A 27,051-nucleotide genomic window follows, 5' to 3' on the forward strand; every position below is an offset into this window, starting at 1 on the left:
CTTACTCTAACTCTGCTCTTCCCTACATCCTGTATCTGTGCATTGTGGACGGCTTAACTGTAATCATGTATTGTCTTTCCTCTGACTGGTTAGCAACAAAAACATGAAAACATAGAAGATAGGTGCAGGAGTAGGCCATTCGGCCCTTCGAACCAGCACCGCCATTCAATATGATCATGGCTGATCATCCAGAATCAGTACTCCGTTTCTGCTTTCTCCCTATATCCCTTGATTCCGTTAGCCCTAAGAGCTAAATCTAACCCTCTCTTGAAAACGTCCAGTGAATTGGCCTCCACTGACTTCTGTGGCAGAGAATTCCACAGATTCTTTGGGTGAAAAGGTTTTGCCTCATCTCAGTCCTAAATGGCCTACCCCTTATTCTTAAACTGTGGCCCCTTGTTCTGGAAAGCCTTTCACTGTACTTCGGAACACGTGCCAATAAACTAAACCAAACTTTTATTTTAGTTTAGTTTAGTCTATTGTCACATGTGCCGAGGTACAGTGAAAGGCTTTTACTAAATCTAAACTAAACGAAATTCCCGTCTACAGTAGGGTGACCAAAACTGAACAGAATACTCCAAATGCAATCTCACCAACATCATCTAAGTTACAAGTTAATTTTGGCCCATTCTGATCTGGTTACCTAGTATTACAGATTATTAATTTATTGTATTATTGAATATTATTTGAAATGGAGTCAGTCCATTCCCTCCACAGATGGGCACAGAGTGCTGGAGTAACTCAGCGGGTCAGTTCACCATCTCTGGAGAAAAGGAATAGGTGACATTTTGGGTCAGAACCCTTCTTCAGACTGAAAGATAGAGGTGGGTGTGGGGCAAGAAAAGTCCAGAACAAATCGGGGCCGGCAACAGATGACCTCAGGAAGGGTGAAGCCCACAATGGCTCATTGTTGGCGGGGGAAGATGTGCCAACGAGAGGATGCGAACAATGGAACTGGTAGGTTGACCAAGGTGGGATAGAGAGGGGGGAGAAGGGAACGAAGGAGTTTCTTGAAATGAGAGAAATCAACGTTCATACCACTAGGTTGTAAGATGCCTGTTTAGACAATAAGACATTCCTTCCTAACACTACATGAAGATATCTAAATTTTGTTTATGTATTATTACGATTCTTCAAAGATTGACAAGTAAGCAGTTAGATACTGAGATGGGAGAGAAACATATCTTCGTTGGGCCCCAAGCCAAAACGTCACCTATCCACGTTCTCCACAGATGCTGCCTGACCCGCTGAGTTACTCCAGCACTCTGTGAAACATCACCTATCCATGTTCTCCAGAGATGCTGCCTGACCGGCTGAGTTAATCCAGCATTTTATATCTATCTTTGATATAAACCTGCATCTGCAGTTCTTTTTTATTCCATTTAAGCTAGATATCAGTCAGAAGAAGTGTCCCGACCCGAAACATCACCTATCCATGTTCTCCAGAGATGCTGCCTGACCCGCTGAGGCACTCCAGCACTTTGTGTCTATCTTTGGTATAAACCTGTATCTGCAGTTCTTTTTTATTACATTTTCTAACCCAAGCATCTTCTTTCTTTACTTTGCCTTGTGTTCTCTGCAGATTTTGACTATGAGTATGAAGGCCGAGAGAAGTTGTTGTTCCATGAGTTAATGTTGAAGGAATTGAATGAAAATATCAGGAAGCTGAATGAACAGGATGTTGAAGAGGTCATGAAGTCCATTGACCCTCCACTGATGGTCCATAAGGTCTTCAAAATAGTGTTCCATCTGGTGAAACCAAACATCAACGTGGAAGACTTCACCTGGAGCCAGCTAAAGGCGGTATGAGACAACCTCCATCAAGAAGCACCAAGCCGGCAGACTGCCACCACGGTTTAGTTTAGTTGACTTTAGTTTACTGTCACTGGGACGAGGTACAGTGAAAAGCTCTTGATGCTTGTTAACCAGTGAGCAGAAAGACAATACTGTACACGATTACAATCCAGCCATTCAGTGCACAGATACATGACAAGGGAATAATGTTTAGTGCAAAGTAAAGCCAGCAAAGTCCATTCAAAGATAGTCCAATATTAGTTCAGGACCAGTAGAGCTGCTGCCTCCACGCGCCAGAGTCCCCGGTTCAATCCAGACCCCGGGTGCTGCCTGTGTGGAGTTTGCATGTTACCCCTGCGACTACGTTTGTTTTCTTCGGGTGCTTTGGTTTCCTCCCACTTACCAAAGACGTGCAGGTTTGTAGACTAATTGGCCCTCTGTAAATTGTCCCTAGTGTGTAGGGAGTGGATGAGAAGGTAAGATAACATAGAACTAGTGTGAACGGGTGATGGATGGTTGGCGTGGACTCGGTGGGCCGAAGGGTATGTTTCCATGCTGTTGTTATCTTTAAAATATCCTCCAAAACCAGAACACACGTTATTGAAAAGTTAATGTTTTGCTCCCTCTGCTGACAGTTCAAAACAGACAACCAAAGAGTCAGAGAGCTGTATGGCACGGAAACAGGCCCTTCAGCACACATTATCCATGCCAACCAAGTTAGCATACTGGGCTAGTCCCCTTTGCCTGCATTTGTCCCATCGCCCCCTAACCCCTGCCTATCCATACATCTGTCCAAATGTCTTAAGTCATAATTATATCTGCTTCTATGATTAGATATATGAGAGGGGACATCATTGAAACTAACAGAATAGTGAAAGGCTTCGATCGAGTGGATGTGGAGAGAACGTTTCCACTAGTGGGAGAGTCTAGGACCAGAGGTCATAGCCTCAGAATTAAAGGAAATACCTTTAGGAAGGAGAGGAGGAGTCAGAGGGTGGTGAATCTGTGGAATTCTTTGCCACAGACGGCTGTGGTGGCGAAGTCAATGGGTCAAAAGTGATCGGAGCAGAATTAGGCCATTTGGCCCATCAAGTCTACTCCGCCATTCAATCATGGCTGATCAATCATTTGCTGTCAACCCCATTCCCCTGCCTTTTCCCCATAACCCCTGACACCCGCACTAATCAAGAATCTATCTAACTCTGCCGTAAAAGTATCCATTGACTTGGCCTCCACAGCCTTCTGTGGCAATGAATTCCACAGAATCGCCACCCTCTGTCTAAAGAAATTCCTCCTCATCTTCTTAAAGGAATGTCTTTTAATTCTGACGCTGTGCCCTCTGGTCCTAGCCTCCCCCACTAGTGGAAACCTCCTCTCCACATCCACTCTATCCAGGCCTTTCACTATTCGGTAAGTTTCAATGAGGTCCCCCTCATCCCTCTAAACGCCACGAGTACAGGCCCAGTGTCGTCAAACGGCACGGTAGCGCAGCGGTAGAGCTGCTGCTTTACAGCGAATGCAGCGCCGGAGACTCAGGTTCAATCCTGACTACGGGTGCTGCACTGTAAGGAGTTTGTACGTTCTCCCCGTGACCTGCGTGGGTTTTCTCCGAGATCTTCGGTTTCCTCCCACACTCCAAAGACGTACAGGTATGTAGGTTAATTGGCTGGGTAAATGTAAAAATTGTCCCTAGTGGGTGTAGGATAGTGTTAATGTACGGGGATCACTGGGCGGCACGGACTTGGAGGGCCGAAAAGGCCTGTTTCCGGCTGTATATATATGATATGATATGATATGTTAACCCACTCATTCCTGGGATCATTCTTGTAAATGCTGTATTTTTAAGGTGGAGATTGGCAGATTCTTGATAGTGCTAGTGCATGGGGATCGCTGGTCGGCGCGGACTCGGTGGGCCGAAGGGCCTGTTTCCACGCTGTGTCTCTAAACTAAACTAAATTAAATGTCAACATTCAATGACATTTTGATTTCTCTCCTTGCAGCTGCTCAATGTTGATTTAATTTCACAAATCTGTGACTTTAATCCCACTAACACGATCACTAAGATGAGAACATACCTTCTCCAACAGTACTTTAAAGGTAAGACCTGCCGAGAATAGCATTGAGTGACTTCAGATGCTTCATGACCAGTGTGGTGCCCTGTTCAAAGGGTATCTGCTCTAGGGAGGAGGGGAGGGGAGGTGGTGACAGATGGGGGGGGGGTAAGGAATCAAGGGTCAGGGTTGAGGCACCCCGAAGGTCAGAAGATGGGGCAGCCTCCGCCCTCTCTTCCCCCCACCCCCTACTCCATCTCCCCCCTCCCCTTCCCTCCCACCCCCTATTCCTTTTCCCCCACCCCCATACTCCATCTTTCCCCTCCCCCCACCACTACCCTGCCCCCTCACCTCCCTCTCCCCCCACCCCTCTACACCATCTCCCCCCTCCCCCCACCGCCCTGCTCCCTCATCCCCCCTCCCTCCCCACCCTACTCCATCTCCCCCTCCCCATACCACCCTGCCCCCTCACCTCCCCTCCCTCTCCCCCACCCCTCTGCTCCATCTCCCTCTACTCCATCTCCCCCTCCCCCCACCGCCCTGCTCCCTCGTCCCCCCTCCCACTCCCCCCACCCCTCTACTCCATCTCCCCATCCCACCCCCGCCTCCTGTTCTCCCACCCCTCCTATAAGGGGTGTCTGTTTGGATGCAGTCTGAAATGGCTATTTTCCCCTGAGGATAAGGGGAATAAAGGAGACGTAGAGCGTTCAAACAGGCCCTTCGGCCCAACCTGCCCATGTTGACCAACATGCCCCATCTACACTAGTCCCACCTGCTGGCGTTTGGCCCATAAACCAGGCAGGGAGAGGGAGTGTCCATTAAGTAACTTATTTTCAATTCGGTAAAATTATTGTGTTCATCTCAGTAGTCCACAGACACAAGGGATGATGTGACTTGTAGACACAAAATGCTGGCGTAACTCAGCGGGACAGGCAGCATCTCTGGAATGGGTGACGTTTCGGGTCGAGACCCTTCTTCAGACATGTTAGCACGCAGTATCATCTTGCGACCACGAAGGGGCGCTGTGCATCATGCCAAGCCACAGTTACATATCCTAAAGACCTGTCCCACTGGAGCAACTCCAGCATTTTGTGTCCACCTTCCATTTAAACCAGCATCTGCAGCTCTTTCCCACACATTTTATCCTAATCACCTGGCCCGCTGAGCTACTCCAGCATTTTGTGTCTCCCTCTGGTCCCTCTCTCAGTTGGACTGCCATTTTGAAACCACTAAACACTCCTCCCCACGTGTGTTTTTCAGATATCAGACCTGAAGAAGTGTGGAACTATGGCTGCCACATTGTCTACTACCTCTATCACTGGTCGTACCTCTGCTTCACGCACATGGGGGTCAAATCCAACCTACGAACCTTCTACAGGCCGCCGTCTGTGTGCCACTTGGCTTCATCTTGAGACAAAGCATCGGTCTGGGAGGAAACCCATCCCCAGTGAAAGATTCCAACGCACTGCTGCTGCATTTAATATTTAAATAAATGCCTGCCAGCTTCATTAATGATGTCTTTAAGCGCTCACTGAAAACTGTGTTACATAGAAAATAGATGCAGGAGGAGGCCATTTAGCCCTTCAAGCCAGCACCGCCATTCATTGTGATCATGGCTGATCTTCCACAATCAGTAACTCGTGCCTGCCTTCTCCCCATATCCCTTGATTCCGCTAGCCCCTAGAGCTCTACCTAACTCTCTTTTAAATTCATCCAGTGAATTGGCCTCCACTGCCCTCTGTGGCAGCGAATTCCACAAATTCACAACTCTCTGGGTGAAAAGGTTTTTTCTCATCTCAGTTTTAAATGGTCTCCTCTTTATTCTTAGACTGTGGCCCCTGGTTCTGGACTCGCCCAACATTGGGAACATTTTTCCTGCATCTAGCTTGTCCAGTCCTTTTATAACTTTATGTTTCTATAAGATCCCCTCTCATCCTTCTAAACTCCAGTGTTGTGTGTCGTGCAATGAATACTGACACGTCAGTGACCCAAACTTGCTGGGAAGAAGATGCTCTTGATCCTGGAGGTCACTGTTTTCATGTTTCTGTACCTCCTTCCCGATGGTAGCAGCGAGATGAGAGTGTGGCCAGGGTGGTGTGGGTCTTTGATGATGCTGGCTGCCTTTGTAAGGCAGCGACTCCTGTAGGTCCCTTTGATGGTGGGGCGGTCAGTACCTACGATGGTGGGGAGGTCCGTACCGGTGATGGACGTTCGATGGTGGGGAGGTCAGTACCCAGTGCCCAGCACTCTCTGTAATCCCCTTTGTTCCTGGGTGCTTGAGTTGCTGAACTAGGCTGTGATGCAACCAGTCAATATGCTCTCCTCTCTACACCTGTAGAGGTTCAATTAAGTATTCGGCGACTTTCTGAATCTTCTCAAACTTCTGAAGAAGTTTTAAGGCGGCACGGTGGCACAGCGGGTAGAGCTCTGCCTCACGGTGCCAGAGACCTGGGTTTGATCCTGACTATGGGTACTGTCTGGATGGAGTTTGTATGTTCTCCCTGTGACTGCGTGGGTTTTCTCCGGGTGCTCCGGTTTCCTCCCACACTCCAAAGACATACAGGTTTGTAGGTTAATTGACTTCTGTAAATTGTAAATTGTCCCGAGTGTGTAGGATAGTATTAGTATACGGGGATCGCTGGTCGGCGCGGACTCGGTGGGCTGCAGGGTCTGTTTCCACGCTGTACCTCTGAAGTCTAAAGTAGAGAGGGAGATGGGCTTGCAAACAGCAGAATCCAATAATCTCCTTATTTCTATCTAGTTTAGTTTATTGTCACGTGTACCGAGGTACAGTGAATAGCTTTTGTTGCATGCTAACCAGTCAGCGGAAAGGAATGCATAATTACAATCGAGCCGTCCACAGTGTACAGATACATGTTGAAGGTAATAACGTTTAGTGCAAGGTATAGGCCGATTTAAGATAGTCCGAGGGTCTCCAATGAAGTAGTTAGTAGCTCAGGACTGCTCTTGAGTTGCTGTTAGAATGGTTCAGTTGCCTGACAAGCCTGATCAGACACGACCAAGGTTCTGGAAAAATCTGGGAAGGATTACCACTATTCTTCTATTCATCTTGTATCCATCTGATATCTAATTCTCATATATCCACCTGGAAAAGCAAATAGGATCTCAGTTTAGGAAATAAACTGCAGATGCTGGTTTAAACCGAAGGTATCACAAAATGCTGGAGTAATTCAGCGGGTCAGGTAGCATCTCGAGAGAGAGAAGGGATGGGTGACTTTTCGGGTCGAGACCCTTCTTCAGACTGATTACATCTTAGTTTATCATCTTATCCGAAATAATGGAATCTACATCAGTGTAAGTCTTTCAATGGTGCACAGAGGTGTTTGCCTAGATATTGAGCATAGGACTTGAATGTATGACCTTTCTATCAGGTGTAGGGTATGGGGATTGTAACCTAGTGGTGTACAAGTCAGCACAGAAATAGCAACTACAAAATGGCAATATTGCAGCCATGTCATCAGTGTCCTGAAATCTAATTTTGGAGGGGTAAATAAAGTCTTCCACCAGTGGAGGTGGTGCAGCGGTAGAGCTGCTGCCTCACAGCGCCGGAGACCCCGGTTCCATCCTGACCTCGGGTGCTGTCAGTGTGTGGAGTTTGCACGTTCTCCCTGAGACTGCGTGGGTTTCCTCCGGGTGCTCCGGTTTCCTCCCACATCCCAAAGGCGTGCGGGTTTGTAGGTTACTTGCCCCTCTGTAAATTGCCCCTCGTGTGTGAGAGTGGGATAACATAGAAGTAGTGTGGAGACAAAGAACTGCAGATGCTGGTTGATACCGAAGATAGACTCAAAGTGCTGGAGTAACTCAGCGGATCAGGCAGCATCTCTGGAGAAAAAGGATGGGTGATGTTTCAGGTCGGGACCCTTCTTCAGTCCCAGCGCAAAATGTCACCCATTCTTATTCTCTAGAATTGCTGCCTGACCCACTGAGTAACTCCAGCACTTTGTGTCTATCTTTAGAAGCAGTGTAAACAGTTGATCAATGGTCAATGTGAACTCGGTGGGCCGAATGGCCTGTTTCCATGCTGTGGGTCTTTTCATCAATTAAAGAGAACGAGAATACAAAAGTAGGGATGTAATGCTGAGGCTCGAAAAGACGCTGTTCAAACTGCATTTGGAGTATTGTGAGCAGTTTTGCGCCCCATTTATGAGGAAGGATGTGCTGGCTCTGACAGGGTCCGGAGAAGGTTTACAGAATGATCCCAGGAATGAGTGGGTTAACATACGATGAGTGTTTGACGCCACTGGGCCTTTACTTGCTGGAATTTAGAAGGGTGAGAGGGGACCTCATTGAAACGTACCGAATAGTGAAAGGCCTGGATAGTGTGGATGTGGAGAGGATGATTCCACTAGTGGGAGAGTCTAGGTCCTTTAGGAAGGAGATGAGAAGGAATTTCATCAATCAGAGGGTGGTGAATCTGTGGGAGGGCTGTGGAGGCCAAGTAGGCGGATATTTTTTAGGGGGAGATAGATAGATTCTTGATAAGTACAGGTGTCAGGGGTTACGGTGAGAAGGCAGGAGAATAGTGTTAGGAGGGAGAGATAGATCAACCACGATTGAATGGCGGAGTAGGCTTGATGGGCCGAACGTCCTAATTCAGCTCCTATCACTTATGAACATGAAAACAGTGAAACAAAGTCTGAGGTTCTGAAGAGATTTCCATCCTTTGCGGTGGCATTGACTGTCAGATGTTCAACGGCATTAAGTTTATTCCCTGCAGGGGAAACGTCCACACTAAGGGAACATTTAAACTTTCATCGATCACCCTGAACTTTATTGAATAAACTGATGATAAGTATTATATGAGCTGTGTTATTTGTACTCTGTCAGCAGCCTGATATAACATAACACAAATGTCAACTCATTTATTAGAATGTGGAACCAGGTGCACGAGTGACATCTGATAAAGTTGATTGTGAGGGACTTTAATAACAGAACGTTAAAGATTCTCATATCTTCAAAGCCTGTGATAGTACTGCCAAAGGCGGCTGTTCAAAGTGAGCAGGCAAATGCTCAAAGTACAGCTTTGTGCAAAGTACAACTTTCAGCCATTCCAGTGATCTGTGAAAGAACTGGAAAGGGATGGTTTTATTTTCTCTTTTTTGTTTGAAACAAAAAGTGGGTTTTTTTAAGCTTAAATGTCAGTAATGCAACTTCAGTTGCGGGATAAAAAAGCGACACAAGTTAAAAAGATCTTTAGAACAAACTGGCGAGAGTGAGTGATGTTTGAGAAACACATTTGAAGATTATTTGCTTAGCGTTCACCTCAGTCCGTTTGTAAATAACATGAGATCAGTCGATTTGCTCTCATTCATCTTGGCCGTAACAATTTGTGACTCTGCTTTTTAATATAAACACCGTAATCTACCTGAGACGACTTGCACATATATATGTGTAGGAAGAAACTGCAGATGCTGGTTTATACCGAAGACAGACACAAAATGCTGGAGTAACTCAGCAGGACAGGCAGCATCTCTGGAGAGAAGGAATGGGTGACGTTTCGGGTCGAGACCCTTCTTCAGACTGAGAGTCAGGGGAGAGGGCATGTTGTGTATATCTTCGACCCAATTAACTGAATTGGTTACACAGGAGAAAAAGAATGGATGACGTTTGAGTTGAGACCCTTCTTCAGACTGCACATATATATTGTGCCGATATAATAGAAAGAACTATCCCAAGGAACTTGGAGTTCTTTGAAGATTTGCTTCACTGGGGAAAGTGTTAATGCTGGAAGTAAAATGTTAAGATCGATTGTAAAGACACCACCTTCGTGCCACCATATTGTCATGAAAGTCGAGCAGCATCTTAACTTAGATTAAAACGTCTGGTTTAGTTTAGAGATACAGTGCGGAAACTGGCCCTTCGGCCCATTGAGTCCCCGCGCACTAACACTACTCTACGCACACTAGGGACAATTTACATTTGCACCAAGCCAATTAACCTACAAACCTGCACGTCTTTGGAGTGTGGGAGGAAACCGGAGATCTCGGCGAAAACCCACGTAGGTCATGGGGAGAACGTACAAACTCTGTAGACAGCACCTGTAGTTGGGATTGAAGCCGGGTCTCTAGCGCAGTTTGGCAGCAACTCTACCGCTGCGCCACCGTGCTGTCCGTAATTAATCTGATAATTTAAAGGTTTAGGTTTAATATTGCCACATGTACTGAGGTCCAGCAAGAAGCTTTGTTTTGCATGCTCCCCACTTTGACCAGGTAATACAAAATGTAAGAAAATGTACAAAATCACGGGATGAATAGATCGGGTAAATGCACAGTCTTTTGCCCAGAGTAGGGGAGTCGAGAACCATAGGTTTAAGGTGAGGTGGGAAAGATTTAATGGGAAGCTAAAGGGTAACTTGTTTTAGACAAAGGGTGTGGGTGTATAGCTCTCCAGAGGAGATAGTTGAGTCGGGACTATCATAACATTTAAGAGACATTTGGACAGGTACATGGATAGCATAGATTTAGAGGGGGTATGGGCCAAACACAGGCAGGTGGGACTAGTGAAGTATGTAGGAAAAAAACTGCAGGTGTTGTTTTAAATCGAAGGTAGACACAAAATGCTGGAGTATCTCAGCAGGTGAGGCAGCACCTCTGGAGAGAAGGAATGGGTGACGTTTCGGGTTGAGACCCTTCTGAAGTTCTCAACCATTTCCTCTTCGGCACCATTGATGCTGATTGGGGCATGTACTCCACTATGCATGTAGTGCATGGAGAAAAACAGCAAGAGTGCAGAAAATAGCGCTATAGCCTTACAGTTACAGAGAAAAAGTGCAGAGTTTGCAATGAGATAGGTTGGAAGATTGTGATTACACCCTGGCTTATGGGAGGACCGTTCAGTAATCTGATAACAGCGGGGAAGAAGCTGTTCCTGAATCTGGTGGTGCACACTTTCAAGATTTTGTATCGTCTGATGGTTGATGATGTTGGCTGCTTTTCCGAGGCAGTGTGGTGCAGATGGACCCAATGGTGGGAGGCTGGTCTGTGTGGTTAGAGTTTTACTGTAAACACCTACATTTAAAATTAACTCAACATTAAATATGTGTAGAAAATTCCCCATTCCGCTTGCCCCAAGAGCTATATCTAACTCTATCTTGAATATATCCAGTGAATTGGCCTCCACTGCCTTCTGTGGCAGAGAATTCCAGATGCACAACTCTCAGGGTGAAAAAGGTTTTCCTCATCTCACTCCTAAATGGCTTACCCCTTATTCCTAAACTGTGACCCCTGATTCTGGACTCCCCCAACATGGGGAACATTTTTCCTGAATCTAGCCTGTCCAATCCCTCAAGAATTTTACATGTTTCTATAAGATCCCCTCTCATTCTTCTAATATTCCAGTGAATATAAGCCCAGTTGATCCATTCTTTCGCTCCTGATTCCCTTACCCTGGATAAATGTCTCAAATATTCCGGTTTCTTTCAGCACAGTTGTCCAAAATAAGTGAACATTTTACAAAAAAGGATAAAATACTTCTTGTCAAAGACTTTGGGAATATTGAGTACAGAATCAGTTGTGGAGACTAATGACCTACAGTTTTCTAAAGACAAACAATAAGCGTGTGGATAGACACAAAATGCTGGAGTAACTCAGGGGGACAGTCAGCATCTCTGGAGAGAAGGAATGGGTGACGTTTCTGGTCGAGACCCTTCGTCCTACACAGTAAGCATAAGGAGTTTGTTCACTTTTAAACTAAACAAACCACTCGAGTTTGATATTAATTCTCAGAGGAGGATGGATCGTTTACTGTGAATTCTGTGTTGATGTTAATAATGGTTCTGAAATGGTGATTTTTATCTTTGTAATAAAGCCCTACAACAATAATATTTTTGGTACTTTGCATGTAATTTGGTTTCTTTTAAAATGGCAATTTTAGCGTAGCTGTGCAGATAAGAAATATATTGATTTCAGAGCAAAACCAGCAGGATTTTTTATTACATGTATTGTCCTGTTCTTTATCTTTTGATATCCAATGATGAATTGTCATTGTTCGATGTGCCTCTCTGACATGTTCAACATCAATTAATAAGTCCATTGGATAGGCATCTGAAAGTGAAATATTGATGTAGGAAGGAACTGCAGATGCTGCAGAAACCGAAGACAGGCACAAAATGCTGGAGTAACTCGGCGGGACAGGCAGCATCTCTGGAGAGGAATGGGTGATGTTTCGGGTCGAGACCCTTCTTCAAATTGAATCAGGGGAGTGGGAGATACAGAGATAATGAAATGGAAGGTGTGAAAATGTGACAAAGGGGATGCGGATCAAGGAACATGTAGTATTAATCATTGTTAGCTAGAAGGTAACAACAAAGCAAACAGATATAAAATGTAAATGAGGACAGTCAGACTAGTCGGAGAATTGGGAAGGGGGGAGGGATAGAGAGAGAGAGAGGGAAGGCAAGTGTTACTTGAAGTTAGAGAAGTCAATATTCATACCGCTGGGGTGTAAACTGCCCAAGCAAAATATGAGATGTTGTTCTCGACTCGAAACGTCACCCATTCCTTCTCTTCAGGGATGCTGCCTGGCCCGCTGAGTTACTCCTGCATTTTGTGTCTTTCTTTAGTGTAAACCAGCATCTGTTTAGTGTAATCCAGCATTTTGTGAATAAATACCTTCGATCTGTTGTTCCTTCCTACGCATTAAAGTTTTTATCTGTGGGTCGGTGGTGGAGAGAATGAGCAGCTTCAAATTCCTGGGTGTTAACATAGAAAATAGGTGCAGGAGTAGGCCATTCGGCCCTTCGAGCCAGCACTGCCATCCACGGGTGCTGTCTGTACGGAGTTTGTACCTTCTCCCCGTGGGTTTTCTCCACACTCCAGAGACGTACTGGTTTGTAAGTTAATTGGCTTCTGTAAATTGTAGTTTGTCCCCAGTGTGTGTAGGATAGGGTGAGTGTGCGGGGACCACTGTGGTGGTGGTGTAGATATATAGGAGGTGGTGGTGGGGGTAAAGAGACTGTGGGAGAGCACGGTGTGAAGGGTCGGGGCGGGATTACCTCAGGCTGGGGGAGTGTCGGCGTGAAGAGCGGCGGGGGGGGGGGGGGGGGGTAGGGGGGGGGGGGGGGTAGGGGGGGGGGGGGGGTAGGGGCGGGGGGGGGGGGGGGTAGGGGCGGGGGGGCGGCGGGGGGGGGGTTAGGGGCGGCCGGGTAGGGGCGGCGGGGGGGGGGGGGGGTAGGGGCGGCGGGGGGGGGGGGGGTAGTGGCGGGGGTAGGGGGGGTAGTGGCGGGGGTAGGGGGGGTAGTGGCGGGGGTAGGGGGGGGGTAGTGGCGGGGGTAGGGGGGGGTAGTGGCGGGGGTAGGGGTGACGGTGGTGGGGGTAGGGGCGACGGTGGTGGGGGTAGGGGCTGGGGTAGAGGCGGTGGGGGTAGGGGGTGATGGGGCTGGGGTGGTGGGGGCGACGGTGGTGGGGGTAGGGGGGGTGGGGGTGGGGGCGGCGACGGCGGGAGTTACCTCAGTCAGCCCCGGGGAGGGAGTGTCAAGTCAATTTTATTTGTATAGCACATTTAAAAACAACCCACGTTGATCAAAGTGCTGTACATCAGTGCAGGTACTAAGAACGAACATGGCGAGGGTATGGGCGGCGGTGAGGGCGGGAGTTACCTCAGGCGGGACGTGACGGCGTGAAGAGCGGCGGCGACGACGCAGCGAGCAAAGATACTAGAGGAACAAGATGGACCACTCCGTTGAAAGCGCGTATACTGAAGTGCAGTCCGCAACGGCCGCCATTTTAGTAAGCAAACCCCGCCGTGCGCTCTGCCTCTCGCAGTGTAATTAGTGTTTTGGGGGAACAGTGTGTGTGATGATACTATTAAAATGCAGAATATATCTCATCTATCAATTCACAGATTGTTGTTATTTTTCTTTTTAAATGTTTCTGCAAGTGTCTGCCTACTAAAATGGCGCCGTGACGTACTACGTATGTTTAGGGTCGCGTGGTCTATCTTGCTCCTCTAGTATCTTTGGCAGAGAGAGCCGACGTCAGTAGGCCCCGGGTCCCGAGTCACGGCGAGCGCGGTGTGAGAGTTGGAGGCGCGGCGCCCCCACACCCGCCCCCCCCCCCTCCGCACCCGCCCCCCCCCCTCCGCACCCGGCCCTCCTTCCACCACCGGCCCCCCCTCCGCACCCGGCCCTCCTTCCACCACCGGCCCCCCCTCCGCACCCGGCCCTCCTTCCACCACCGCCCCCCCCTCCGCACCCGGCCCTCCTTCCACCACCGGCCCCCCCTCCGCACCCGCCCCCCCCTCCGCACCCGGCCCTCCTTCCACCACCGGCCCCCCTCCACCACCACCGCCCCCCCCCCCCTCACCTCCACCACCGGAGTCGCCTCAAGGCCGAGACAGGCGGCGGGAAGACAGAGGGAGAGAGTCGGGCCCATGGCGGCCCCCGGCAGGCAGTGAGTGACCGGCCGGCGGCGGCGGCGGCGGGAGCGGCCCCGGGGCCCTGTGTGCGGGGAGTCCGTAACCCGGGGGGGGGGGGGGGGGGGAAGAGTCCGTAACCGGGGGGGGGGGGGGGGGGGGGGGAGAGTCCGTAACCCGGGGGGGGGGGGGGGGGGGGGAAGAGGAGGAGGAGAGTCCGTAACCCGGGGGGGGGGGGGGAGGAGAGTCCGTAACCCGGGGAGAGGGGGGAGGACACGGTCAGTAACTCGGGGCCCTGTGTGTGAGGAGGGGGGGTCTGTAACCCGGGGGGGGGGGGGGGGGTGACACGGTCAGTAACTCGGGGCCCTGTGTGTGAGGAGGGGGGAGGGAGGGGGGAGGGAGGGGGGGGGGGGTGGGGGAGGGAGGGGGGGGGGGTGGGGGAGAGAGTCTGTAACCAAGGCCTGTGGAATTGGGTGGGGTTTATGTAACTTCAGCAACTCCTTAATATCCTTTTTAAAATGATCTTTTGGAGCCACACCGCACAGAAACAGACCCGGCGGGACTGGCAGCATCTATAGAGAGATGGAATGGGTGGCGTTTTGGGTCGAGACCCTCCTTCATGTTACCTTTGTTGTAAGCCTGCATCTGCAGTTCCGTCCAACACTGAAAACAGGCCCTTCGGCCCAACATGTCCACAGCAATCGAGATGCCCCAGAGAGACGTTTGATCCATTTGGCCCCTATCCCTCTAAACCTTTCATATCCAAGAGGCAGATCTTGAATTGTGAAGGAAGGAACAGCAGATGCTGGATTACACTGAAGATAGACACAAAATGCTCGCGTTTTTTAGTGTGGTTAAATCTGAATTTGCAGCAGTCGTGGAGCAATAGATAGCTCTTTTGTCCGGGCCAACTGTTAACTCTTTATAGACAATAGGTGCAGGAGTAGGCCATTCAGCCCTTCGAGCCAGCACTGCCATTCAATGCGATCATGGCTGATCACTCTCAATCAGTACCCCGTTCTTGCCTTCTCCCCATACCCCCTCACTCCGCTATCCTTAAGAGCTCTATCCAGCTCTCTCTTGAAAGCATCCAACGAACTGGCCTCCACTGCCTTCTGAGGCAGAGAATTCCACACCTTCACCACTCTCTGACTGAAAAAGTTCTTCCTCATCTCCGTTCTAAATGGCCTACCCCTTATTCTTAAAGTGTGGCCCCTTGTTCTGGACTCCCCCAACATTGGGAACATGTTTCCTGCCTCTAATGTGTCCAATCCCCTAATTATCTTATATGTTTCAATAAGATCCCCCCTCATCCTTCTAAATTCCAGTGTATACAAGCCCAATCGCTCCAGCCTTTCAACATACGACAGTCCCGCCATTCCGGGAATTAACCTAGTGAACCTACGCTGCACGCCCTCCATAGCAAGAATATCCTTCCTCAAATTTGGAGACCAAAACTGCACACAGTACTCCAGGTGCGGTCTCACCAGGGCCCGGTACAACTGTAGAAGGACCTCTTTGCTCCTATACTCAACTCCCCTTGTTTATTTTGATAAGAACATTAAAGAATCAAGTCGGGGGTTGTTGGGTAGATTCAGTTACCTAAAATTGGAGAATTCCATGTTTATACCATTGGGTTGTAAGCTACCCAAGCGGAAAACGAGGTGCTGTTCCTCCAGTTTGCGTGTGACATCATTGGCAATGGAGGAGGCCCAGGACAGAAAGGTCGGTAAGGGAATGGGAAGGGGAATTCATAAGATCACAAGTGATAGGAGCAGAATTAGGCCATTCATCCCATCGAATCTACTCTGCCATTCAATCATGGCTGATCTATCTCTCCCTCCTAACCCCATTCTCCTGCCTTCTCCCCATAACCCCTGACACCCGTACTAATCACGAATCTATCTATCTATCTCTGCCATAAAAATATCCACTGACTTGGCCTCCACAGCCTTCTGTGGCAAAGAATTCCACTGATTCAATAGACAATAGGTGCAGGAGTAGGCCATTCGGCCCTTCGAGCCAGCACCGCCATGCAATGTGATCATCGCTGATCATTCTCAATCAGTACCCCGTTCCTGCCTTCTCCCCATACCCCCTGACTCAGCTATCCTTAAGAGCTCTCTCTTGAATGCACAACCCTCTCCATTAAAATGTTTCCAGCAGTCCGTGACGGACCAAGTGCATGTGCTCGGCGAAACGGTTCCCCCCTACCCATTCCTCCTTGTGTCACATCTGGATGCAAACCGTTTTCTCCCCTTTGTGTGGTGTGTGCCAGAAACAGGTGTGATTTGGGAGTTTTGAGGGAGTTTCGAAAAAGCCATAGTATATTGGGTCAAAACTGAGTATTAACAGTGAGTAACCTACACTGGCTGAAGTGCTGTGTGTTTTTTGCGAATTCCTCAATGTTGATTTGCAGGGTGTTGCGAAACAAATATGCAGCAACACACTACTGGAGAGGTGAGTGTCAGCCACTGATGGATAATGGGCGTTGCAATATGAAACAAGCCGATCAACTAAAAATGCCAAGAAATGCTTTGTTTTGCACGCTATCCAAACGGATTAGATTAATACCATACATAAATACAATCGAGCCAAACTCAAGTACAATAGGTGGAGCAAAGGGGAAAATACAGAATGCAGAATATAGTTCTCCGCATTGTATCGCACCAGTTCCAGAGACAAAGTCCAATGTTCATACAGGGATTGGACAGTACCCTAGCTTATGGAAGGACCGTTCAGAATCCTGATAACAGAGGGGAAGTAGCTGTTCTTCAGTCTGGTGGTGCGTGCTTTCAAGCTTCTGTACCTTCTGCCAGACAGGAGCGGGGAGAAAAAGGAATGACGGGTGGGACAAGGACAAGTCTTTGATTATGTTGGCATGAAGTGTAGATGGAGTCAGTGGTGGGGAGTCTGGTCTGTGTAATGGACTGGGTTACATCCGCAACTCTGCAATTTCTCGCAGTCTTGGGTAGAGCTGTTTCCAAACCAAGCTGTGATGCAACCATACATTATGCTTTCTATGATGCATCTGTGGAAGAGTCAATACTATTAGTTCAGTTTAGTTTATTGCCACGTGTACCGAGGTACAGTGAAAAGCTTTTGTTGTGTGCTAACCAGTCAGCAGAAAGACAATACATGATTACAATCGAGCCATTTACAGTGGATAGATGATAGGGGAATCACGTTTAGTGCCAGGTAATTAAAAGTCAACAAGACGATTCACGTAAATTGTATCACTTAATATTTTTAAGCAATGAAATATGTTAAAGCAAACTCAAAACCAGAACTATGTATACCTGTCCTGCCTCACTGCTGTTGCTTCTGTAAAAATGCATGGGGTCATACGGTCATATGAGACGGGAGTAGAATCAGGCCATTTGACCCATCAATTCTACTCCGCCATTCAATCATGGCTGATCTATCTCTCCCTCCAAACCCCATTCTCCTGCCTTCTCCCCATAACCCCTGACACCTGTACTAATCAAGAATCTATCTACCTCGACCGTAAAAATATCCACTGACTTGGCCTCCACAGCCATCTGTGGCAAAGAATTCCACAGATTCACCACCCTTTGACTAAAGAAATTCCACCTCATCTCCTACCTAAAGGAACGTCCTTTAATGCTGAGGCTATGACCTCTGATCCTAGACTCTCCCACTAGTGGAAGCATCCTCTCCGCATCCACTCTATCCAAGCGTTTCACTATTCTGTAAGTTTTAATGAGGTCCCCTCTCATCCTTCTAAACTCCAACAAGTACAGGCCCAGTGCTGTCAAACGCTCATCATATGTTAACCCACTCATTCCTGGGATCATTCTTGTCTTGTCTTTTGGAAGGTGTATGTTGGTAGTTTGGGATTGGTTGGGGATGGTGCTGCAGACCTGTTTGAAGTATTTAAAATGATGAGAGGCATAGAATGGGTAAGAAATGGCCAAGAATGCACACCAACGCCTCTACATCATTAAACGGCTTAGGAAGTTTGGCATGTCCCCAACCACTTACACCAACTTCTACAGATGTGCTGTAGAAAGCATTTTATCGAGATGCTTCATAGCATGATTTGGGAACAGCTCCATCCAAAATCTTCAAAAAATTGCAGAGAATTGAGGACACATCCTAGACCATCAAACAAACCAACCTCCATTGACCCCAACTATACTTTATGCTGCCTTGGCAAGGCCAGCAGCAGAATCAGAATCAAGGACCAGTCTCACCCCGGTCACTCCCTCATCTCCCCCTCCCATCAGACAAGAGGTACAGAAGTGTGAAAACACACACCTCGAGATTCAGGAACAGTTTCTTCCCAGCCGGTATCAGGTAACTGAACCGTCCTTCCAACAACCAGAAAACAGTTTGAGCTACTATCTACCTCATTGAAGATCCTCAGACTATCTTTAATCTGTCTTTACTGCACTTTATTGCATTAAATGTTATTCTCTTTATTTTGTATCTGCATAGTGGATGGCTCGATTGTAATCATGTACAATCTTTCTGCATGCAACAAAAAGCTTTTCACTAACTCGGTACATGTGACAGTATACTAAACTAAGAGTTGATAGTAAGGACCCTTTTCCCAGGATGGAGATTTCAGATACAAGAGGGGATAGCTTGAGGGGCAAAATTTAAAGGAGCTGTGCAGGGCAACTTTTTTACACAGAGGTTGTTGAGTGCCTGGAACGCTGTGCTGGGGGTGGTGGGTAAGGCAAATACGATAGTGGTGTTTAAGAGACCTTTGGATAGGCACATGGATATGCAGGGAATGGAGGGATATGGATCACGTGCAGGCACAGATAGGGGAGCCTCTTGTAAGACCATTGGTCATGCTGCATTTGGGGTATTGTGAGCAGTTCTGGTTGCCCCAATGCAGGAAGGATGTGGAGGCCTTGGAGAGGGTGTTGAGGAGGTGTACCAGAATGATGCCTGGATTAGAGGGTATTAGCTACAGGGAGAAGTTGCACAGACTTGGATTGTTTCCTCAGGAATGCTGGAGGTTGAGGGGAGGTCCTGCAGAAGTATATAAAATTATGAGAGGCATAGATAGAGTAGACAGTCAGAAGACTGGATGGGCTGAATGGCATTTATCCTATCCCTTATGACTTTATGATAATAGACAATAGACAATAGACAATAGGTGCAGGAGTAGGCCATTCAGCCCTTCGAGCCAGCACCGCCATTCAATGCGATCATGGCTGATCACTCTCAATCAGTACCCCGTTCCTGCCTTCTCCCCATACCCCCTCACTCCGCTATCCTTAAGAGCTCTATCCAGCTCTCTCTTGAAAGCATCCAACGAACTGGCCTCCACTGCCTTCTGAGGCAGAGAATTCCACACCTTCACCACCCTCTGACTGAAAAAGTTCTTCCTCATCTCCGTTCTAAATGGCCTACCCCTTATTCTCAAACTGTGGCCCCTTGTTCTGGACTCCCCCAACATTGGGAACATGTTATCTGCCTCTAATGTGTCCAATCCCCTAATTATCTTATATGTTTCAATAAGATCCCCCCTCATCCTTCTAAATTCCAGTGTATACAAGCCCAATCGCTCCAGCCTTTCAACATACGACAGTCCCGCCATTCCGGGAATTAACCTAGTGAACCTACGCTGCACGCCCTCCATAGCAAGAACATCCTTCCTCAAATTTGGAGACCAAAACTGTACACAGTACTCCAGGTGCGGTCTCACCAGGGCCCGGTACAACTGTAGAAGGACCTCTTTGCTCCTATACTCAACTCCTCTTGTTACGAAGGCCAACATTCCATTGGCTTTCTTCACTGCCTGCTGAACCTGCATGCTTCCTTTCATTGACTGATGCACTAGGACACCCAGATCTCGTTGAACTCCCCCTCCTCCTAACTTGACACCATTCAGATAATAATCTGCCTTTCTATTCTTACTTCCAAAGTGAATAACCTCACACTTATCTACATTAAACTGCATCTGCCATGTATCCGCCCACTCACACAACCTGTCCAAGTCACCCTGCAGCCTTATTGCATCTTCCTCACAATTCACACTACCCCCCAACTTAGTATCATCTGCAAATTTGCTAATGGTACTTTTAATCCCTGCGTCTAAGTCATTAATGTATATCGTAAATAGCTGGGGTCCCAGCACCGAACCTTGCGGTACCCCACTGGTCACTGCCTGCCATTCCGAAAGGGACCCATTTATCCCCACTCTTTGCTTTCTGTCTGTCAACCAATTTTCTATCCATGTCAGTACCCTACCCCCAATACCATGTGCCCTAATTTTGCCCACTAATCTCCTATGTGGGACCTTGTCGAAGGCTTTCTGAAAGTCGAGGTACACCACATCCACTGACTCTCCCTTGTCAATTTTCCTAGTTACATCCTCAAAAAATTCCAGTAGATTTGTCAAGCATGATTTCCCCTTCGTAAATCCATGCTGACTCGGAATGATCCCGTTACTGCTATCCAAATGCTCAGCAATTTCGTCTTTTATAATTGACTCCAGCATCTTCCCCACCACTGATGTCAGACTAACTGGTCTATAATTACCCGTTTTCTCTCTCCCTCCTTTCTTAAAAAGTGGGATAACATTTGCTATCCTCCAATCCACAGGAACTGATCCTGAATCTATAGAACATTGAAAAATGATCTCCAATGCTTCCACTATTTCTAGAGCCACCTCCTTAAGTACTCTGGGATGCAGACCATCAGGCCCTGGGGATTTATCAGCCTTCAGTCCCATCAGTCTACCCAAAACCATTTCCTGCCTAATGTGGATTTCCTTCAGTTCCTCCATCACCCTAGGTTCTCCGGCCCCTAGAACATTTGGGAGATTGTGTGTATCTTCCTCAGTGAAGACAGATCCAAAGTAACGGTTTAACTCGTCTGCCATTTCTTTGTTCCCCATAATAAATTCCCCTGCTTCTGTCTTCAAGGGACCCACATTTGCCTTGACTATTTTTTTCCTCTTCACGTACCTAAAAAAACTTTTGCTATCCTCCTTTATATTATTGGCTAGTTTACCCTCGTACCTCATCTTTTCTCCCCGTATTGCCTTTTTAGTTAACTTTTGTTGCTCTTTAAAAGAGTCCCAATCCTCTGTCTTCCCACTCTTCTTTGCTATGTTATACTTCCTCTCCTTAATTTTTATGCTGTCCCTGACTTCCCTTGTCAGCCACAGGTGTCTCTTACTCCCCTTAGAGTCTTTCCACCTCTTTGGAATAAATTGATCCTGCAACCTCTGCATTATTCCCAGGAATACCTGCCATTGCTGTTCTACCGTCTTCCCTGCTAGGGCCTCCTTCCAATCAATTTTGGCCAGCTCCCGCCTCATGCCTCTGTAATCCCCTTTGCTATACTGTAATACCGACACTTCCGATTTTCCCTTCTGCCTTTCCATTTGCAGAGTAAAACTTATCATGTTGTGATCACTGCCTCCTAATGGCTCTTTTACCTCTAGTCCCCTTATCAGATCAGGATCATTACACAACACTAAATCCAGAATTGCCTTCTCCCTGGTAGGCTCCAGTACAAGCTGTTCTAAGAATCCATCTCGAAGGCACTCTACAAACTCTCTTTCCTGGGGTCCATTTCCAACCTGATTTTCCCAGTCTAGACACAAAAGCTGGATTAACTCAGCGATTCAGGCAGCATCTCTGGAGAGGAGGAATGGGTGACTTTTCGGGCCAAGACCCTTCCCATTCCTTCTCTCCAGAGATGCTGCCTGTCTCGCTCCAGCATTTTGTGTCTATCTTCGGTTTACACCAGTATCTGCAATTCCTTCCTATACCCTTCTTCAGTCCGTAGGTTAATAGGGTTGGTATAATTGTAAATTGTCCCTTGTGTGTGTAGGATAGTGTTAGTGTATGGGGTGATTGCTGGTTGGCGCGGACTCGGTGGGCCGAAGGGCCTGTTTCTGCACTGTATCTCTAAAGCTAAAACTAAATGATACCTTGTTAGGATTTGCCTATGAGGTAGGATCTCCAGCATAAATCAAGGCTCCTGAAAGTCTGGTGGTGTGTGGATGTGACAGTCTCAATGGGCCTAATAAAGCATCTGTCAATGCATTTCCTGTGATTTAAAGTATTTGCAAGCTGTGTTGTTGCATCAGTAGATTTTAAAGATTTTCTTATAATTAAGTTAGATAATGGATAAACCTATCTTGGAGCTTCGGCAAGTCCTTTGATAAGGAGGAAATTGCAGTCAGACTAAATAAATTTATAGATTATGAGATGGGAGCTGGTTTCAGATTCAATCTGTTTCTTTGCACGCAGTTCATTTGCATCTTTATGTACACAACGTATTTTGAATAAACACATGTAAAATTTGTTCAGATTTAATTTGACTCTTTAAAGAGTTAAAGAGCATGGGGAATCGAGAACCCGAGGACATCTATCGGTTTAAGGTGAGAGGGGAAAGATTTATAAGGAACCTGAGGGGTAGCTCTTTTGTACAGAGGGTGTTGGGTATATGGAACGAGCTGTCAGAAGAGGTAGTTGAGGCAGGTACTGTAACAATATTTAAAATGTATTTGGAGAGGTGCATGGATAGGCAAGGTTTAGCGAGATATAGAGCAAACGTGTAGATGGGGCATCTTGATCGGCAAGGATGAGTTGGACTGAAGGGCCTGATTTTGTGCTGTGTAACTCCATGACTCTTAACAGGTCAATATCCTAGCTGTGAGGTTTGCTGGAGCGGGTAATACTAATTTGGCAAGGGGTGGGACAGAGCAGGTGTTCTGTCACAGGCGTGGTTTATTTAAATGTAAACGAAAAATCAGGTCAGTCCAGCGTCGGGAGCAGGCATGGGCATGTAAGACACATGGAATGATTGGAAGATTAAATTGCATCTTTGGCTTCTGATTTGTAGGTCAGACGAACATAGAGCATTAATTAGCAGATGGGAGAATGAAATTGTTGCTATTCTTATCTCACAATTTTTGTCTCTTCATCTCTGGCCTTTGTCCAACCATCTGCCCATCAAAATCCCCCTCACCTGTATCCACGTATCATTTGACAAACTTTGTCCTGTTCCTCCTCACTTCCAGCTTTCTCCCCCCCCCCCCCTCCCCCAACACCACAATCATTCTGAAGAAGGGTCCTGACCTGAAATGTCACTCGTCCATGTTCTCCAGAGATGCTGCCTGACCTGTTGAGTTACTCCAGCACTTTGTGAAACGTCACCTATCCATGTTCTCCAGAGATGCTGCTTGACCCGCTGAGTTACTCCAGCACTCCGTGAAACGTCACCTATCCATGTTCTCCAGAGATGCTGCCTGACCCGCTGAGTTACTCCAGCACTCTGTGAAACGTCACCTATCCATGTTCCCCAGAGATGCTGCCTGACCCGCTGAGTTACTCCAGCACTCTGTGAAACGTCACCTATCCATGTTCTCCAGAGATGCTGCCTGACCCGCTGAGTTACTCCAGCACTCTGTGAAACGTCACCTATCCATGTTCCCCAGAGATGCTGCCTGACCCGCTGAGCTACTCCAGCACTCTGTGAAACGTCACCTATCCATGTTCTCCAGAGATGCTGCCTGACCCGCTGAGTTACTCCAGCACTTATCTTGAGGTGGAGTTGCAGATTTGGAGGCATGCAACACAGGTATAAGTGGAGCACAGTTATGGTGCCAAGGAATTTAAATGTCCCCAATATTAACTTGCATAGTGCGAAAGGATTAGACAATGTGGACTTTTTTAAATAGATCCAGGAGAACATTTTGTGCCAGTCTATAGATCTACTAGGGATAGGGAGTACTAGGGTAGCACAGTGACGCAGCAGTAGACCTACTGCCTTACAGCGCTAGAGTCCCGGGTTCGATCCTAACAACGGGTGCTGTCTGTACAGAGTTTGTACGTTCTCCCTGTGACAGCGTGTGTTTTCTCCAAGTGCTCCACTTTCCTCTCACACTCCAAAGACGTGCAGACGTAGGTTAATCGGATTCGGTAAAATTGTAAATTGTCCCTAGTGTGTGTAGGGTACTGTTAATGTGCGGGGATCGCTGGTCGGCACGGACTCGGTGGGCCGAAGGGCCTGACTAAACTAAACTTAACTTAGCTTAACTTGGCTCTCTGAACTAAACTAAACTTAATTGCAGGGAGTGAAGTAGGCAAGTGGTTGAAACTGTTCAGGGTGATGGGGATTCTAACTCGGTAACGTTGCAAGTAGTTAGATAAAGGGTTCATTAAGTGTCTGAATTTGGGGGAAATTTCAGAATCATCAGACAAGATCTGGTAAATGTAAACTGGGTCTCGAGAATCAAGATTGTTTAATTGTCATGTGTACTGTTCGGAACAATGAAATTGTTGCTTGCAGCAGCACCACAGGTTTGTAAACAAAGTACTCAGTAGATAACATCATAAACAAACAAAATAGAATAGAATTGAATTGAATAAATTTTATTAGCCAAGTATGTATGCATACCAGGAATTTGCCTTGGTGCTTTGCTTGCAAGTAACAACACGACATACAGTAAATAATTAAGAATAAAACATAAAACATTAAAACTTTAAGAATAAAACATTATAGTTTTAACATGTGAATGAAATAAAATACCAGAGCAAAAGGAGGCTACGGACTTGGTTATTGAGTAGTGCTACTATTCGCGGAAAAAAATGTTTTTATGTCTGGCTGTGGCTGCTTTGACAGTCCGGAGTCGCCTTCCAGAGGGAAGTGCTTCAAAGAGTTTGTGGCCAGAGTCAGAGATGATCGCTTCCTGGCCCTTGCAGTGTACAGTTCGTCAATGGGGGGGAAGGTTGCAGCCAACAACCTTCTCAGCTGATTGAACGATGCGCTGCAGCCTCCGGATGTCGTGCTTGGTGGCTGAGCCAAACCAGACCACGATGGAGAAGGTGAGGACAGATTCTATGATGGCAGTATAGAACTGGACCATCATTGTCTGTGGCAGATTGTGTTTCCTCAGCTGCCGCAGGAAGTACATCCTCTGCTGGGCCTTTTTGACTGTGGAGTCGATGGTGGCCCTCCATTTAAGGTCACAACCATATGCGTACAACAGTTCAATAAATAAAAAACCCAATATAGTACAAAACAAAACAAAGCCACTTTAATCTGGCAAATTGGGCAGGACATGGAATTTAACATGTGCTGATTTGTGTTGGAGTTTAGTTTATTGCCACGTGTACCGAGGTACAGCGAAAAGCTTTTGTGCGTGTCAACCAGTCAGCAGAAAGACAAACATGATTACAATTGGGCCATCCACGGTGTACAGATACATGATAAAGGCAATAATATGAATAACGTTTAGTGCAAGATAAAGTCTGATCAAAGATAGTCTGTCTGAAGAAGGGTCTCGACCCGAAACGTCACCCATTCCTTCTCTCTAGAGATGCTGCCTGACCTGCTGAGTTACTCCAGCATTTTGTGATACCAAAGATAGTCTGAGGGTCACCAATGAGATAGATAGTAGTTCAGGACCGCTCTCTAGTTGGTAAGAGGATGGTTCAGTTGCCTGATAGCAGCTGGGAAGAAACTCCCTGAATCTGGAGGTGTGCGTTTTCACACTTCTGTAACTCTTGCCTGATGGGAGAGGGGAAAAGAGGTAGTGGCCGGGGTGAGACTAGTCCTTGATTATGCTGCTGGCCTTGGTGAGCTTGGCGTTGGCATTTCTTGGCCATTGCTTCAATATGGGCAGTCCAGGCTGAATTGCTGGTGATATTTACTCCTCGGAATATCTCTTAGCTCTCCAAGGAGCTCGTAGCTACACATGGTTGAGAATTTAGGGAGTGATGAATTCAAAGGGGATGCTTGGCTTTACTAGCTGGGGCATAGAATATAAGTGCAAGGTAGCCCTGGTACAAGTTTATAAAACAATGTCGAGCCACGGATCTGCAGATGCTGGTTTCCACATACATTGTGCATAATGTGTTTTATTATTTTCACAGATATGGGCTCATAATTCCAAAGGCAAAACAGAACATCTTAGCATTATCCAAACATTCGATTTTCAATGATTCCGATGATGAGGTAAGTTGCATTTTTTATATAACAGCTACTATTTCATTTCATTTTCTGTTTGCCAACGATATAATTTCCTGCTTTGCCACTGATTTCATTTAATTTCCTGTTTGCTGGATGTGTTGAGGCTATTTCCACTAGTGGGAGAGTCTGGGACCAGAGGGCACAGCTTCAGAATAAAAGGTTGTACCTTTCGAATGCAGGCGAGCAGAAATTTCTTTAGTCAGAGGGTGGTGAATCTGTGGAATTCATTGCCACAGACGGCTGTGGAGGCCAAGTCATTGGGTATTTTTTAACGCAAAGATTGACGGGTACATTGATTAGTACGGGTGTTGGGGTTACAGGGAGAAGGCAGGAGCATGGGCTTGAGAGGGATAGATAGATCAACCATGATTGAATGGCGGAGTAAACTCGGGCTGAATGGCCTAATTCTGCTCGTATGACTTATGAACTTTCATTGCAACAAGATACATGCGGTAATAATATACAATTATTCAAAATTCGACATTTGTTTTATTTCTTCTGAGTGATTTAAGAATGAAAATGCATGTTTAAGGTGTCTGACTTCTTTAGTTTGGCAGTCTGTCATCACCTTGACACAGTTGACATCGCTTGGTTATTTCAAAACCTGTGCGCGTGTGTGCCCGTCCGTCCTTCAGTTGGGCAAAGAATCCTCCCTTTTTGAAGTTATTACAACGTGCAAGGGATTCAACTACAGTTTGTGAAAAACTCTTTCCAAAAAAAAAACTTATCATCAAAGCAAGAGACATATTGCAGCTTTGAGCTATTATGAAGCTTTATTCTCCACTGTGTTAAGGTAGACACAAAAGGCGCAAAAGGAACTCATCGGGACAAGCAGCATCTCTGATAGAAGGAATGGGTGACG

At 47.0% G+C, this 27,051-nt stretch overlaps 2 protein-coding genes across 2 annotated transcripts in view; both read left to right on the forward strand.

Moving 5' to 3' along the window:
- LOC144606550 (EF-hand calcium-binding domain-containing protein 5-like) overlaps positions 1-5,257 on the forward strand; it is a 53,402-nt gene extending 48,145 nt beyond the window's left edge. The window contains exons 17-19 of the mRNA XM_078422805.1: positions 1,583-1,803; positions 3,795-3,891; positions 5,106-5,257. Of these exons, the coding sequence (XP_078278931.1) occupies positions 1,583-1,803; positions 3,795-3,891; positions 5,106-5,257 (470 nt within the window). The remainder of the gene's footprint in view (positions 1-1,582; positions 1,804-3,794; positions 3,892-5,105) is intronic.
- Positions 5,258-13,898: 8,641 nt separating this feature from the next.
- nsrp1 (nuclear speckle splicing regulatory protein 1) overlaps positions 13,899-27,051 on the forward strand; it is a 36,952-nt gene continuing 23,799 nt past the window's right edge. Inside the window, exons 1-2 of the mRNA XM_078422340.1 lie at positions 13,899-14,254; positions 26,093-26,174. Of these exons, the coding sequence (XP_078278466.1) occupies positions 14,235-14,254; positions 26,093-26,174 (102 nt within the window). The 5' untranslated portion in view covers positions 13,899-14,234. The remainder of the gene's footprint in view (positions 14,255-26,092; positions 26,175-27,051) is intronic.

The sequence above is a fragment of the Rhinoraja longicauda genome, chromosome 26 (genome assembly GCF_053455715.1).
Source record: "Rhinoraja longicauda isolate Sanriku21f chromosome 26, sRhiLon1.1, whole genome shotgun sequence".
NCBI lineage: Eukaryota > Metazoa > Chordata > Chondrichthyes > Rajiformes > Arhynchobatidae > Rhinoraja > Rhinoraja longicauda.